The sequence below is a fragment of the Channa argus genome, chromosome 3 (genome assembly GCF_033026475.1).
Source record: "Channa argus isolate prfri chromosome 3, Channa argus male v1.0, whole genome shotgun sequence".
In the NCBI taxonomy this organism is placed as follows: domain Eukaryota; kingdom Metazoa; phylum Chordata; class Actinopteri; order Anabantiformes; family Channidae; genus Channa; species Channa argus.
In genome coordinates, this window is record NC_090199.1 from 22,103,882 (window position 1) to 22,121,510 (window position 17,629).

At 37.9% G+C, this 17,629-nt stretch overlaps 1 protein-coding gene across 1 annotated transcript in view; it reads right to left on the reverse strand.

The window, feature by feature from the left end:
* Positions 1 to 2,954: 2,954 nt before the first annotated feature.
* LOC137123226 (deleted in malignant brain tumors 1 protein-like) overlaps positions 2,955 to 17,629 on the reverse strand; it is an 82,314-nt gene continuing 67,639 nt past the window's right edge. The window contains exons 23-30 of the mRNA XM_067496612.1: positions 7,302 to 7,730; positions 6,296 to 6,718; positions 5,943 to 6,148; positions 4,532 to 4,683; positions 3,782 to 4,024; positions 3,525 to 3,684; positions 3,326 to 3,401; positions 2,955 to 3,235 (exon numbers count right to left, since the gene is read on the reverse strand). Of these exons, the coding sequence (XP_067352713.1) occupies positions 3,216 to 3,235; positions 3,326 to 3,401; positions 3,525 to 3,684; positions 3,782 to 4,024; positions 4,532 to 4,683; positions 5,943 to 6,148; positions 6,296 to 6,718; positions 7,302 to 7,730 (1,709 nt within the window). The 3' untranslated portion in view covers positions 2,955 to 3,215. The remainder of the gene's footprint in view (positions 3,236 to 3,325; positions 3,402 to 3,524; positions 3,685 to 3,781; positions 4,025 to 4,531; positions 4,684 to 5,942; positions 6,149 to 6,295; positions 6,719 to 7,301; positions 7,731 to 17,629) is intronic.

A 17,629-nucleotide genomic window follows, 5' to 3' on the forward strand; every position in this document is an offset into this window, starting at 1 on the left:
TGAACATCTGGAGTATTTAAGTTTTGTGGAGTTGAGAAAGATCATGTTTTGGAGAGTTGGTGCTCTGCTCATCAAATCTCACACAGATGGAAAATTATGAGTCTGTTTCCATTTACTAGTTATATTATTGGTGATGTTCAAAATCCTTTTAATGTAGTAGAGTGTGTTTTATTGATAGCGAGAAAAAACTTTACGTAAATCGGCACAGCTGCACAGCTGTGGTAGTTTAATATAAAATAACTCAAGATAAAAGTTAGGAAGCTTTTTTCAACTGCACCAGAGTTTGGTTTTTCAGAGGTTTAAAGACCGTGACTTTCCTTTTTTTAAAAACACCTTTTGAGTTTTGTTTTAACCAGAAACAGCACTGATCAGTGCTAAACAATCTGCAAAATGTAAAGCTACTCCATGAACAACAAAGATAATTTGCCACATTCACAATATAAATGTGACTGGCAGCTGGCAGCACATGTCTCTAAAGCTTGTTAAAAGACATGATTCCTAAGATAGTGAAGGGTGAACACTTCCTCTGTAGTATCCACATTATTAATGCGTCATGACATGAGGAAGGGGTAAGACAGCATCAAATGAAAGAATTAATGACCCGGTCTCTGGTTCACTTGAAATCAGAGATCGCGGTCAAAGCATCTTACTCGCCCAGTCATAGAGTGGATTTGCTACGTTCAAGCAGGGAAACAATAATGTCAAGCCCTGTTCAAATATGTAATCTCTACACAAACATCTTCCAAATCCTCACTCTGCCTGCAGAGCCTGGGTGTGTAAGAAGTGGCTCAGATACTCAGTGGCAGGAAAGCTGAGTCCACTGCTCAGCTCCATCACCACCACACCGTGGTCAGACAGCTGCACACAAGATGGGTTGATACAGTACTTTTATGATGTTCAACACACTGCAGTGGCCTTTGGATTGGTTGTTGTACCCAACTTTCCTCAAACAACAAATTTTTCTTCAGAAAGTACATTTCCATGTAAGGTGGGTAGCCTACGAAGGCTGTAGCATCAAACACTGAGTAAAGTAACATTTATGTGACTGATTTGACTGTTGATTGAAAAAAAAGAATAATAATTAACTTTTGACTTTTTTAGAAAGACAAAATTATTAGAAATACATTCATCAACTAAAGGTCAGAGAGATGGAATCAATATTGTATCATGGTCATCACAATGTTGTATTATATAGAAATACACCTAAAAACTACATAAATTACTGAGCAGGCATACTGGGCACAGGGCCCATGAGCCACAGCCTAGGAAGTTACTGATCATATTAATTGTCTTAAAGAAACTAAAAATAGCTGACATAAAATTACAACACAAAAGTGAAGATCAGCAGCAAAGAAGCAAAATGACTCAAATATGATGATGCAATGATTTAAAACTATCCAAAGGAAGCCACAAAATAAGAAAGGTGATGATTTTTATTATTGAAGTTATAGTGGGCGGTGGAGTTGTAATAGAGTGCATTATATTAAAATATGGTTGTAAAGTTTGGGCCAGCCTATTTAAAGGAGATTGGGTCCTACTAAATCCTACAATGCAATGAGAATGCCTTTAACCCAACCAAATGACCAAAACCAAAAAACATTACGCTGGTCTTTATGTTTCTGATGATTTTTCTGAATACTTTTTTTCCTCAGTTGAATCTTCCACAATTGAATCTTCCATAGTTGAATCTTCCCAGTTATTGTAAACACATGATGGCAGAAACATCCCAAGAATATTCTACAAGAGATGCAGCCACAACTAATAGCAAAACGTACTGACCAAGACAGTAAAGAATGGCAGAATAAGAAAACATAAAGATTCAAAAAAGTACAACATAACATAGGCCCATTGGACCAGTTGTGGTATTCTTTCTACAAAAAAAACAAAAAAACAAGCAAACTCTTGAACATGCCTGTAACCACGTAAACATGCACAAACACACACACAGACCACACACACACACACACACACACACACACACACACACACACACACACACACACTGACTGGTGGCAACAGCTCACAATAGTTTCCTGGGACTGACAAAGCACATCAAGGACCGTGTCCCCTGTCCTGGCCTCTGCTATCTTGTTAAAGGTGTAAGGTGTAAGGTGTAATAAACCTCCAAGTAGAACTGTAAGCCCAAAAACCAGGGCCCAGTTAAAGTGAACATATGTCACTTTGCTATACAACAAAAAAAATGGTCACATATGGTAATGAAAGGATTGAAATAAATGTACTTAGTAGCTCAAGAAGAGAAAGGAAACAACTCAACAAACTGACTAAATACTATCCATCAAACAAACAAACAAAAAAACATTTTTAAAGTTAGTAAGTATTAATCACCATCAGCTACTGGTTACACCAGACCTGGAAACACTGGAAATCCTGACCGGAGAGGCTAGAAAGTTGGTTGACATGATGCAGAGAAGGAAGGTGGATATACTGTGTCCAGGATTTCAGGTGGAAAGGTAGCAAGGCTCAAAGCTTAGGAGGAGGGTTCAAGTTGTTTTACAATGGGTTGGATGGGAATAGAAATGGAGTAGGAGTTATCCTGAAAAAGGAGGTTGATTGCCAACAAGGTGCCATTATTTATGAGGCTTGAGTCTGTCTGTAAAAAATTGTATTTAAAATACATTTTCTTATTTAGCCTGATACCACCACCCAAGATTCTGCATAGTGCTTGAATACATGTCAAAAGTTTTCACTCCATTAACCTCATTGTGGTACCAGAGGAAAAGTCTGGGATCATGAACAATTATTCTTTAGACAAGAATTTCCAAAAATCTAAGTTTTGAGAAATTTTAGACTAAACAAAAACCATGTCATGTAAACTTTTTTATTTTACATGACATGATTTTATTTGTTCTTATGTATATTTCAATAAAAAATGAGATTTAATACCACTTGTACATACGGTCAGCAGTTTATTGTATAATATAAAAAACTGTCATTGGATCAAAAGAAAAAGGTGTACCTTTGTTTACATATTTTGTTAAAATATTGATAAAATCAGTACCTTAATTTTTGTATTATATAATCCCGTAACTACTTTATTTTTGATTGTTTTTTTAATAACAATTACAAATGTGAATGACTGGAATGAGTAATGAACAATTAAATTTAATTATACAATGTATAGATTTATATCTAAAAAAACAGCCTATCACAATATAAAGCAGAATGTGTTTGTATCATTTGTTTTTGTTGCCAGCTCACTTAAGTGCTTTGTCCCCTGAAGAGAAAAGAGAAGCAACATAATTAATTGTATACAGATTATTGTGCTGAGTCATCATCCTAACATAAGTTCATAAATGATACTCACACATGATTGGTCCAATGGTGATGGCCTTCATAGTAGCAGACTTGGGCGCAGAGCGATTTGTCCTACTTCTGCAAGCCTACAAGGTGGAAGAGGCAGGAAAAAATAATAATAATAAGAGATACCATAAAAACCAGTGTTTAGGAAGCTCAGAATATGGACTGACAACAACAGAAACAATGCAGTGAAATGTGTGACTCACTGGAACACAGGAGGAACTCCTCTGGTCGCACAGGCTGAGGCGGCAGTGAAGATAAATGGCTCTGTAATTATAATTGAGCAGGAAAAACAGGGCAGAGAAACGAGCCTGGAAGGATGAACCATTCTCAACCACTGACACCTGTTGACGGTCAGCAGGGCACCTGGCAAAGCAGAGGGAGCGTGTCATCAGGGCCATTACACATCACAGTACATTTAACTTTTCCCATAAAACATCTGCTGCAGCTCAGGAGAACTTACTTGTTTTGGATGAAAAAGTTCAAAACGGGATCATTAGGGTTTGATGAGTAAGTGGCGTAGCAGTCCTCCAAAACAACTGCAAAGCTTGAATCTCTCTCTTCCACAGAGACCCCCACATACAGAGGTGCACCCACTGGAAGGGTGATCTCACCAGCTGGATAAACCTCAGTGAAGATGGAGTTACGGTAGAGAGACATGGAGGCACTGGGTTTGGTACCTGAACCTAAAAGTCCACCTTCCAGCCTGGTAAGAAAAGGCTTTTTTAAATTATGGCAACCAACATTTTTCTAATTAAAGTTGTTTCTCTTTTTATTTTATTTATTCTATTGTTATATGTCTTTCTTCTTCTTTCTATATTTTGTTTTTTGTTTAAATGCCTGAAATAAGATTTTTAGGTCAACTGATTTTCATGTTTCATTTTCCAACATAAAACACACTTCTCCCTGTACCCTGCTCCTGGTAGTTTTGATCTTTTATGTGTATTAATAAAGACAGTTGCTTACAAGTGGCTAAATAAGACTAGAGAGGCTGTCAGGAACATCAAGTTTAATCATCAAGAGTAAATAGCACTAGATCAGTCGGAGTCCTAGCATTAAAAAGGCAATGTGGTAGACGGCAATGTATAATTTAATGCAATTATGATATTTTGATTCTGTAATAATGAAACAGTATATAATAATAATAACAGTTACAGACATAGGAAGTTCTTAATTTTACAACTGTATAGTTAGTCAAGAAAAAGCTACTTACGATAGGAGAGGTCTAATAGCCACGCTCAGGCTAGTGTGTGTGTGGAGAGGATAAGCACAGGAGAAGGGAAGACTCAAAGGGAGGGTGAAGGATTCGTTGCTTATTGGATAGATAAATAAACTGTTGGAATAGATGGCATGTGTGTGGTTGGTCTGAAAAAAAAAAAAATATTAGACAGTTAAATGATTATTTCTGCTGGAGAGGATTTGACATTCAGATGGAGGACCACACTTGGGCTCCTTGCAAAAGATTTCATTGATTTCTCTTTCCCATAACCCAGTGTTAATTACAGTGTTACAGCGTAAATAGACAAAGGTACATGCAACGAGCAAAGCTAAAGATATAAACACTGTGAATGGGAGTACAAATAGGAGGTCTACAAACTGAAGATCCACTAGCCGAAATGAGATGCTTGAAGGAAATGTAGTGCAGCATTGGTAGGGACCATTATCATGTGAAATGTAAAATACTTCAGGCTAAAGAAACTCGACAGTGGCCTGAACCTTTATTCACTGCAAACTCTAGGTATTAATACATTTAGCAGCTAGCAAGTGGAGATAGTTACTTTCATTTTGATGAGGATATGGACTAGATCCTCAAACCCATAGACATAAATGATGCAGATCAGAAGCTGTAGTCAATTTCAACCATCACTGTCAGAACTGCATCTGATAAGTTTGGTTTCAAAAAGCAATGGGTGACAAAAAGATCAGTGTGCTGATATAAACACAAAACAGGAATCCTCCAGAGCTGTCATTTCTTAAGATGCAGCACAATAAAGCAAAGGAGGAGGAAAAGGCCCCTAGTAGCTCTGTTACATCATCATGTGCAGAGTACAGTCGCACAGACACGTGGCAGAGAGCAAACCAGGAAGCCAGCGGCATATGTGACAATGCAGCCAAACAATGAAGATGTTTCTTGGGTTTCAAGAAGACAATGTAAGAAATATTGAGCAGTTCAGGACCATCTTACTTTCCACTGTGTGAAGGCAAGATATTCTTCAGTATGTGGCTGAATGTTTGATGGAGTACCTTCTGATCCCAGATGATAAGCTCAATCAAGGCAAGTAAGGAACAACATGGAAACCCTATGGCCCCACTAACAACAAGAAGTTTACATGGTGCAGTATGTAGAACTGGTATTGTATAGGTGCAACGCTTTATGATCCAAAGATGATACACACGATGTACTGTATGCCCTTGTGGGTGGCTTCAGAGGCTTAGCCATCCAGGCAGTGTACTGGGTCTTTGACCTCCTTGACATCACAGTACTGTGGTCAAAGAGAGCTATCCAGGAGATAAAGATGGATCTTAGATAATTGGCCAGAGTGAGGGTGTGTGATGTTGATCTGAGTAATCCAGATGCCAATAATCCAGCATACGTACAACAATAGGCATCAATCTACGCTTACACTCAAAATGGTTCCACAGACACCAGCCAGCGCCTCCACTTCATACCAAACTACATCATTATGTTGTTTGACCCAGGAGCAGTTGTGGGCTGCTAAGTTCCCAGAGAATGGATTCAAACCAAAAGATTTCGTTTCAGACAAATCCAGCCCGATTTGTAGTTTGTAATGGCCACAGATAAGTTGAATAGCCTGGAGTGGATGCTGATCTAAAAGTATGAGAGAAGAGAGATGACATTGTAAAAGAAAAGATGTAAACAAAAAAAAAGGAAATATTTATAAATCTTTATGAGGATGTAATTATTATGTTAAATATATAACAAAACATTTAAACAAACAAGTAAAAGAAAACCTACATTCACAAACAACACTGGCATCTTCTTGGTGACCACAGTTGTGAGATCCAAACTCAGGAAGGCTGCATTCAGTGAGCTTTGATTCGTTACCTGTACAACTGACACCATCCAACCAGATAGGCCCTGTGCCCTGTCCAAATTGTGCACTTTGTAGTGCTGAACGAGCTTTTCCGCAGCCCAGCTGTCTGCACACCACATTGGCATGGTTCAGGTCCCAAATATCATCACACACTGTCCCCCACTGTCCATTGTGGAAGACCTCCACCCTTCCAGAGCAGTAGCTGTTTGCCCCATTGGTCAGACGGACCTGTCCCTCGACTGCTTTACTGTTGTCCACTGATGATGTGGGAGTGACACTGGAGGTGGTGTGAGGTCTTGGATCAGGTGTGGTTGGTAAAACCGTGCTGTTAGGTCCTAATTGAACTGAAGAAAAGTTTGTGTGAACCCAAAGACCACTTTGCCCTGCAGTGCACTCATCACTACTTCAGATAAACACTGCTTATTTTTTGATATAAATGATTTTGTTATTGTAGGAAAAAAAATCTCCATTTGCCTTCTTCAAACAGAGTTATGTTTCACTGATGATTTGAGCTTTGTTATTACAAAGTGTATTAATTTTGTGTGTAATACTAAACTTCATTTATAACACTATTTTTCTCGTGTTATATGAGAAATAAGAAATGAAGGATCATTTAAATGTACAGAGGGAGCAGGGGGCTGGCACTAAAATTTGACCAGAAACTAGTAAATCATATTTTTTTCCTATCCTGCCAATCAAAAATTATTTGATATCTTTAACAATGTGCAACACACTGAGATTGAATCAATCATATTCTTTTCCTCTATATCATATAATAACTGCACTTTATCGTGGCTGTTAAATGCAATATTAAGTTACTATTTTTATCATCATCACATTTTTCATAATCATACTCATTACCATTTATACATATCACTGCTGTTTATTATGTAGTTTGTTTTTTTTCATCTTTAAATCAATTCTTACCATTATTGAAAGATCCCATGGATTTGTTAAATTTTGTTGGTTTTGATCTTTCCTTTTTCCTTTCATTTTGAACAGAAATCAATTGTAAAAAGACAAAGTAGTTTTCCTCTGGCATTATTAAGTTCTTTGAATTTTGACTCATGATGTGGAAATTTGAAAGTACTGAATGAGCTCTGCCACAACCCAGCTGTCTGCAGACCACATTGGCATCGTTCATGTCCCAGCCATCATCACACACTGTCCCCCACTGGCCATCATTGTAGACCTCCACCCTTCCAGAGCAGGAGCTGTTTGCCCCATTGGTCAGACGGACCTGTCCCTCGACTGCTTTACTGTTGTCCACTGATGATGTGGGAGTGACACTGGAGGTGGTGTGAGGTCTTGGATCAGGTGTGGTTGGTAAAACCGTGCTGTTAGGTCCTAATTGAACTGAAGAAAAGTTTGTGTGAACCCAAAGACCACTTTGCCCTGCAGTGCACTCATCACTACTTCAGATAAACACTGCTTATTTGTTGATATAAATGATTTTGTTATTGTAGGAAAAAAAATCTCCATTTGCCTTCTTCAAACAGAGTTATGTTTCACTGATGATTTGAGCTTTGTTATTACAAAGTGTATTTATTTTGTGTGTAATACTAAACTTCATTTATAACGCTATTTTTCTCGTGTTATATGAGAAATAAGAAATGAGGGATCATTTAAATGTACAGAGGGAGCAGGGGGCTGGCACTAAAATTTGACCAGAAACTGGTAAATCATATTTTTTTCCTATCCTGTCAATCAAAAATTATTTGATATCTTTATCAATGTGCAACACACTGAGATTGAATCAATCATATTCTTTTCCTCTATATCATATAATAACTGCACTTTATCGTGGCTGTTAAATGCAATATTAAGTTACTATTTTTATCATCATCACATTTTTCATAATCATACTCATTGCCATTTATACATATCACTGCTGTTTATTATGTAGTTTGTTTTTTTCATCTTTAAATCAATTTTTACCATTATTGAAAGATCCCATGGATTTTTTAAATTTTGTTGATTTTGATCTTTCCTTCTTCCTTTCATTTTGAACAGAAATCAATTGTAAAAAGACAAAGTAGTTTTCCTCTGGCATTATTAAGTTCTTTGAATTTTGACTCATGATGTGGAATATAAACATTCACCTTCACAGATGATGCTGGCATCTTTTTGGTGACTACAGTTGTGGACGCCGAACCCTCGATTTCTGCAGTCTATTATTGACGATTCATTTCCTGAACAAACAACATCAGCCAACCAGATGGGTCCGCTGCCTGGTCCAAAAGCTGCATTTGAAAGTACTGAATGAGCTCTGCCACAACCCAGCTGTCTGCAGACCACATCTGCATCGTTCAGGTCCCAGTCATCGTCACAGACTGTCCCCCACTGGCCACTATTGTAGACCTCCACTCTGCCAGAGCAGGAGCTTTTTGCCCCATTGATCAGACGGACCTGTCCCTCAACTGCTGTACTGTTGTTCACTGATGATGGGAGTGACACTGGAGGTGGTGTGAGGTCTTGGATCAGGTGTGGTTGGTAAAACTGTGCTGTTGGGTCCTAATTGAACTGTAAGAAAAGCTAGTGAGCCTAGCTTAGTCACACACAGTCTATTTCTACATCCCTGGGGAGAGTGTACAAACACTTTACAGAAATCCATTTAATGTTAATTCAAACAAGGATACTGCTATCTAAACTGCAAATGTAATTTATTTAGCAAATGTGGAAGCCCACAGCAAAAAAGTAGAAGTGATAGGATCAGAAATACCATCAAATGGATCTCTCTATCTTGATTATTACTCTACTCACAAGCTCCATGGTGTTGAAGGAAAAAGCCAAAAAGGTAAAAAACATAAAAATTGGTTGTTAGAAGAGTCATGGTGTAGAGGATAATGGTGGTCACTTTAGATGTCCTTTGTTGCCTTCACCGCACTGGAGTGTCATCTACAACTGACCAAAGATGGATTGCCTAGCCAGGCCGGTATTGGGACGTCTGAATGGTCTTCTGGAGGTTTTGAGATTTTTGCACTGACAGTGTGTCTCCATGCCAAGGAAAGTTCCTGTTGACTAGCAAGAACCTAGGGTTTTTATACTTTCACAGGACAACCTCCATCACACCGTATTTAATCAACATTTCCTGAATGTTCAAATGTTGCATAAAACCATTGTATGTTACTGGGCACGCTTTTTGGAATCAGAGGGCATGATTAGCTCACATCCTGGTTAACTTGAGGTTGTGATACCCCTCTCAAACCACAAGCTCATGATTTTTGAATGCTGATCTTCTACAATAATATTTAACTTCCTTTTTTACCCCCCAGCCATCTATCAGCTCAGTTTTTATGGTACTTTCCATCAAAAAATATATATTTAAAAGCTTCCATTCCCCCTGCTGTGCAGCTGTTCTATCCTGTTCTCTGCATTTTCTGTTTACACGCTTGAGCTCTTGCACATGGGTCTTTGCCAGAGTCTTCAGACGGCTAAAGTGGATGGTGGAAAAGTCATAGTCAATAGATGGAAGTAACAGGTCCATAGTCTACCTGTTACTGAAACAGGAAGTGTTACAGCTAATAAAACAAACTAGGACTTGTTTTCCAAAACTCTGTTGAGTCTAACTTTTTAGTAATCTTTATTTCTGGGTGTGTCATCTCAATCCCTTGTAAACACAAGAGTTGAATCCTAAACGTTTTTGAAATTTTTCAGAAATGTATTCAAGCGTTCCAAGCAAAGCTTTTATCAGAAAGGTTCAGTTCTTAAATGTGATCTAGTTCAGCAAACAATGACTAATATAGGGTTATACAGGAGACTCTTTAGCCAGATTGTCTCCTCAGCTGTAACGTGGATATGTTGGATTCTAACGCTGCTTACAACCAGACATCCGCAAAGCTGACAGGCCTCACAGCTCTATTACAGGTTTGTGCTTCATCGACATCTGCCAGCATAAAGGTGAGGGTTGTGATTTTCTCGTCTTGAGATTTCTGCCATTGCACAGACATTTTGCTGGCACAAACCATTTACAGAGATCACTATGCTGCCCAGAACATCCCAACACAGTGACTTCCCATGTTTTCTCAACCAGACAGACAGACAACCATTCACACTCACCTGAGTACAATTTAGAGTCACCAATTAACCTAATATGCATGTCTTGAGCTTAGATACCACCAATTATGCCCACATGAACTTGCAACCAAAACCTTTCAACTACAATAAGATTTTGATCTGCTTTGTATAATAAAGAGTCAAATTTCAATACCCTCATAAAACCCACACAAGCACCTGAAAAACATGCAAACTCCAAACAAAAAGGCCAAGCTGGCAAGGAATCCAAATTGGGGACCTGCCAGCTGTAAGCCAGCAGTTCTAACTACTCTTCCTCCATGCTGCCCAACTCACATTAATGATCCTAGGAAACAATGTATGAACAATACAAATGAATAACATATAATCTATGTCATGTCTAGAACCCTAGTTCCAACACTGGTCCTCAAGTACTCATACACTGCTTGTTTTCTAACTTTCCCTGCCTTCCATACATATATTACATGGATCAGAAGTCAGCAATGAGAAGCTGGGGGTATTATATGTAAGGGACTGGTTTTTAGGTTGGACCCAATAAGGCACTAGACACAACAACTTATAATAATAAACTTATAATAAATAAGTTTATTATAAAAGAATCTAGTTGGCAAAACAGGATGGAGATGTAATAAGTTCTCTGATTCACTAGGTGGTGTGAACTCCAGTTAGAGTGAGTAAGGAGATGAGCAGAGTCTGGAGGAGAGGCAGGGGTCTTATGGGGAAGAGTGGAGTATGGTCCTGGCAGTGAAGATAAATCCTTAGATGCAGCGAGGATGAGTAACTTGAAAGAGAGTAGGAAATCTGTGGGAGGAGTATCCACTGAGGAAGATGTAGTGATCTAGATCCATAACACAGAGGTAGGTCTGGTACTACGTGGAACGTAGCAGTGGTGAATCTTCAATCCCTTATGTGAAAAGAACTCCAAAATCCCCTTAGTGACACAAAATCAAAACTCAAAAATCCTCTTAGCTCTTACTGACACAATATCAAAACTCCAAAATCGTCTTAGTGACACAATATCAAAACTCCAAAATTTCCTTAGTGACACAATAACAAAACTCCAAAATCCTCTTTCAGACACAATATCGAAACTCCAAAATCCTCTTAGTGACACAATATCAAAAACTCAAATGACACAATGTGCACTAGGCCAACAATAGTCCCTTAGCTCTGGGCTTCATAATTAACAGGGTTCACAACACTGGCACACATTAGAATCCTTCTGTAGTATTATGTACTACCAGAGAAGTATTTGACACTTCATACAGATAACCATTGAATATTTTAACATGTGGCAAACACTTGTCTGAGCACAGTATAAAGTAGTAGGCAGATATACACATGGCTTGGTAAAAACGTGTGACTGCAAAATAAAAGCCTGAAGTAGGAAGTGAAGTTAGTGATCCTGACACTATAAATATGCAGTCCACCCTCATCTAAATGCTCATAACTCTTCTGGTGTGGGTAGTCTCTGCACATACACCTCCAGTGTGTGATGTCTGAACAGTGTTCGGTGTCTGCTCACTTTCCTTCTAAGAAGGCACTCCAACTTGAGTGCCTTCTCTTCTATGCATCTCCAGAGCCAGTTGACTGTTGGTTATTTTGTGATCCTTGAAAGTGTTCAGGGGACTACCCTTTGAAATTGAATATGTAAAACCACTTCTTGATCTTTTGTATCATTTGTACAATTGTTTTCCAGTTATTGGATCTGGGCTCTGTGGCTCCTTAATACCCTGGTGAATGCATATGAAATTGTATATGTAAAACCTCTTCTTGATCTTTTGTATCATTTGTACAATTGTTTTCCAGTTATTGGATCTGGGCTCTGTGGCTCCTTAATACCCTGGTGAATGCATATGAAATTTCCCAAAATACTGGAGGTGTAGGAATGAGTTGGTGACACCTGTGTTTTAGGAATGGAGTGTGTTCTATCACTTCTTTCCAATATGTGATGTTTGACACACCGGTGAGTAGTACTATTGTTGGCTCTGTCTGTCCATCTAGATCCAATTCACTTTAATTTCTCTTTTCTTGTAGGATGATCCAATACAGCAGCATTTTCTCCTGGTTCAATTCTATTGCTTTTAAAATACCAACATCACAGGTTTATGTTTATGTTTATAGTGCTTCAACATCTCTGCCATCACGGTCCTCACTGTATTTAGGTATATTTTCCATTTTTGCTAGGACTAAATCCTAGTCCTGTGTCAAAGCTCCTCCTTTATTTATGCAATACACACATTCCTTTGTGGCTATTAGAATTTTAGCTTTGCTGTTGTTTTTTTCATCTGAGGACTCACCATCTTGCCACTGTGCCTCCGAATTTGTTCTGCTGACATGCACCACTGTGGCTTCCCATTTTGGTTGATAATGCATATGGATGCCAGGTGTTTTTTAACTCAATTCCTTGTCATTGCAGTGCATTGACAAGAGGTTTGGACCCCTTTTTTTAAAGTCTTGCAGTTGATTTTTAACATTTCTTGATTGGCAACATATTTTTAGGTTATATCAATATCAAGGCAGATCATGTGATCATGCAGTTGATTTCTTCAAATTTATTCAAGGTTCAGAAGCAATTATCTCTGAGGATTTGGCGCATCGTAGGTGGTGACGTTTTGAGGTCTTGGATCAGGTGTTGGTGTAGATTCTATTCTGCTTACCTCTGTTTACAATGATTAACAATATTTTACTTATATTTAGCCATTGAGAGTTGTTCATAAATGTATCAGTTGAGCAAAATACAATAGTATCCTCTAGTCTTCACTGAGAATAATTAATTTGATGAGGAAAGTGAAAAGATGTTTAAACAGTAACAATATCTGCACAATATATCAGGCAGCATGTGAATAGTTTAACAAGTTTGTAGATATAATGTGCAAGTTAAAATAGCAGCAGTTTGTGGACCAAGAATTACAGAAAGTGCAATTTCAACCGGTGGACTGTAGTTAGTAGTAAGTATCAGTTTGACACCTGTTTTCAGTTATATACTTCTCTGGAAGTGTTTGAAGCTACTGAATGTTCCTAGAGACATAATTAGAAGTTTACAAGTTTGCACCAGGTTTGATCCAAAACCACACAAAAAGTCCGCTCAAATATGCTCAAAATCTTATAAATAGAAAGTTTTAGGATTCTGTTTTGTGGAGCAAATAAACAAAATGGGAATAAAAATGTCGTGTCCTACTCTAAAAAACATTGTTGTCATCAAAACCACTTAACCGAGACCAAGACCATGGCAAGGCGAGACCAAGTCAGAACCGCAAGATCAGACAGATCTTGAACACACACAAACACATGAAACTCTGCTATTCCATACTATATTATTTACAGAAGATACAGATATTATTTAATCAGAGGACAGCCATTGAACTACTCATTCTATAGCTGCGGTGAATATATAATGCTGTGTTCATGGAAGAATCGGCTTTCTCGTTTATTTTTGGCATCCAGGGGCTGGGCTCTGGCTGCTAAGTAACAATGTGCTCATTTACATGCTGTTTATGTAAAGTAAAGTTTGTTCTGTTAAAGTCTTATCTGGTGCTGTTCCTATTAGTAACAACCTACACTAAAAGGTTTTAAATGTGATTTAAAGAACTTTAAAGAAAAGCTTTGAGTCCACATGGCTGCATTACTAAACATTAATTTATCTCAGATGTGTCGCACAGTCTTCATATCAACCAAAGATGTCACAATTATCCGTAATGATGAGTCTAATATCAAAGTGCTCTACTGTATATTACACTTGAACAGTTTCGTGTTTTTCTTAGGTTGCATCTGGTATAAAATGTCTCATAAAGGCACAAAAACAAAAGTATCCTGGGGTCACTGGAACACCATTCACCAAATTCTTTAAATACTGTACTAATGTACTATCAAGAGATTGTTGTAGATGCTGCATATTTAAGTAATGATACTCTTTATAACAAAGGGCAAAACAATCACTTTTGGCTATTTTTTGACCAGGGCTCTTCAAGCACATCACTGTAACACGGTGACTGACCACATCATAATATTAATAATGTGTGTGAGCCCTGAGCCCTGATATGAATGTATGTTTGTCTTGATGACCAATGTCTGAGTTCACACAGCAGTCTGTGTAGATACAGTGTATTTAATTTACTGTGTTGCTTTAAGCTGATGTTAATTCGCATGCACTTCCTTTCATAATGTAATACCATCTTTGGCTGATTTAAAATTTATAATTTTGACAGAACAATATGTCTAAACATTAGCTACATTGTTGAAGACTCAGTACTGTAAATTACCTGTTAGCCAGTCAGGTGTTTTGATCAGTTCAGGGATACATGTTGCAAATGTAGTCATTTCAAATTTTACTATGTTAAGATTATTCACAACATTACACACCAAAATGTCTGAGCTACAACAAAATCAACCCCCTTTACTTCTCCACCTGCTTAAGTAAATAACTCAATAAAACACTTAAGGTTTCATGATGGAGTCACTGGTCAATCAATTTTTATTTTATAAAGATGTTGCAGCTTTTGATTTATCTTTTATATAAATTTTTAATCCAAATAATTCAAACTGAATTGAGGAAGTAAGGAAGTAAAGCTAAACAAAAACGGGGACTGTAACAACTTGGTTCTTTGGGCTCCTCTGTTCAATAAAGCCTCGGGAACCTTGGTGTTGTATTTGATCAATCCATGTCCTTAGATCAACATTCAGGACAGATGGTCAAAAATTGTTTTTATCGTTTATAAAATAGTTCTAAAATGGGGAAAATGTTGTCCAATGTAGATTTAGAGATGATCATACGTGCTTTTATTACATCTATTGTAATTCACTCTTCTCTTGTTTTAACAAACATGTTATAAATCGCCTTCAGATTGTTCAGAACTCAGCAGCGAGGCTTTTAACAGGAACCAATTGAACATCCAACAACACACCGGTTTTATATTCTCTTCACTGGTTACCAATCAAATATAGAATATATATTAAAATTGTGGTGCTCACTTATAGAGCCCTTCATGACAACGCTCGTGAGTACGTTTCTGACCTGTTGACCCCTTATGGCTCCTCTACAGCATTGAGGTCATCAGGTTAAAATCTGCTCATGGTAACTAAAACCCATTTTAAAACTCGGGGGGATCTTTGTGGCTTCCAGACTGTGGAACGCCCTGGCCCTGGCTCTGCATTTGGCTGAACAAACTACTTTTCTGCTCTTTCTCGCACTTGCATCTCATGAAATGTGAACACTTTTCTCATAGGACTTTGCTTTGATGTTTTCTCCTTGACTTAGATTCTTGCTTGCTTTGTACCTTATTGTAAGTCGCTTTGGATAAAATCGTCTGCTAAATGACTAAATGTAAATGTAAATGTTGTTACATGTAATTATATTGTAATTTACAATATGAAAAAGAGTCTGAAAACAATGTCTGAAATGTTGTTGTGTTGTGTTGTAGTTGTGTTGTGTTCCTCCTCTAATTCAGAGGCTAAACTTTCTATCATTATGGAACTATTTTCTGTTAATTATTAGATATAAATACAGTAATGTATTTAGTTTCTTTCCTGATCTCTTGTGGTAATAGCTGGTCTGACATGTCTGACATACAAACATGTTCACTCACAGACTAAAATAAGGTCTGATGAATTCAAAGTCATGTTTGAAATGTAATTAAAATCTAACGCACTGTTCCCTGTTGTTAAGAAATGTGCACTGTTCTGTATTGTCCTGCGATGAGAGAAGTAAGCTGTTGCTGTCTTGACAAAACTGTTTGGGCTGCGGTTTGGCAACAAAATGGTTCTCTTTTCTTCAAAGTGCTTGACATACACTTAAACGTGGTTAATGGAAATCTGCTTTACATGCAGCAGCAAAGTAATCAGATTTCCCCTCTACTTTGGAGATGCATGGGCACTGATTTCAGTCGGACTTTGGGCGGACTTTCATTTACAAACGAGGCAGTACGAGGGGAGAGGGAACATATGTTCCTTTTTGTATAGTTTTTTGATGTGACAGTGTGGCCACCCAGCATTTTATATAGTCTACTGTATATAGGGGATATCGATCGAAGCAGCAGGTATAGGTTTGTTTTCATGGTGCAAATATAATTATTTTAAAGTAATACAGACATTTTGGTGTAAGTATTGGATATTTTTGTTTGTGTTGCAGTGGTTGCCCGGAATGGTTGCATCACTGTTTGCTTCTGTCCCTGTGCCAGGTTTTTGTTATATTAGTCCGCCTGTAGATTAAAAAATCTGGGAGTCCGTCTTGTGAAGGCGGACCAACTGTTTTCTTTTTGCTAGTTTCTTTGTAATTGTTGTGTTAAATGCCACTTCCCTTTCCAAACCTGTAACGGGTAATCAGTAGCCTTAATTCCGTCCGTGACTGACATTTAATATATTTTACTGGTTGTATTCACGAGTGCTGTGCGTTTCATTTAAGCCGCAGTGACTAGGGTTTTAGTTGTTTTTGTATTTCATAAGTTTTTGTGTAAAATTATTTAGTGTTTGGAGTCTTACACAGTCAATGTGTGTTTCCATCTGTAGCCTTTGGTTGTGTAACTGTGCTGCTAGAGAAGGTGTTTAGAAACCTGGTTATGCCTAAACATGGCAAGAAAACCTGTCTCGTTTTCCTAATCCCCTACCCAGTCTTCAGAAACCAGCCCTCCCCTTTATGCACAAGTTAAGCTCCAGCTTTACTGTTGTTTCATCCTTTAATGGCAGAAGACCTGGTAAATAGATCTGATAAATAGACCAAGGCTATGTTAACTTAAATAATTACAATTTTAAAGCGTTCAGACACATCTGCTGGTGGAGAGTGATAGTTTAAAACTGTTTATTTTCATGGTAAACATAGCTCCATAATTATCCGCATTTCATGCTGTAGCATCAAAAAGCTGATCGACGGGAGACATCATTAACGGAGCAATGCTGCTTCGTGTTTTAATCAAAGTTCAAATGAAAATGAAAAGGCAACATGGACACAAAAAAGCAGCATTTTCTGTCATTATACTGTTAAAATTAGTAAGCAATTCTTGCAAAGACGGAATAGGTTATGTCAAGATAGGTCCAGGAAGGTTTTAACATGCAACCTCCTACATTAGAGCTTCGCATTAACCAGTGGACCTCAGCAGCGTTTCAACATAGGTAATAAAAATGATGTGACAGGAGGCTGCGTCCCACTGCTGGAGTCTAAAAGAGAGAGTGGTTGAGCGGGTAGAGGCTGAATGAAGAGACGGAGCGGTGTTAACAAGAACTAAGCA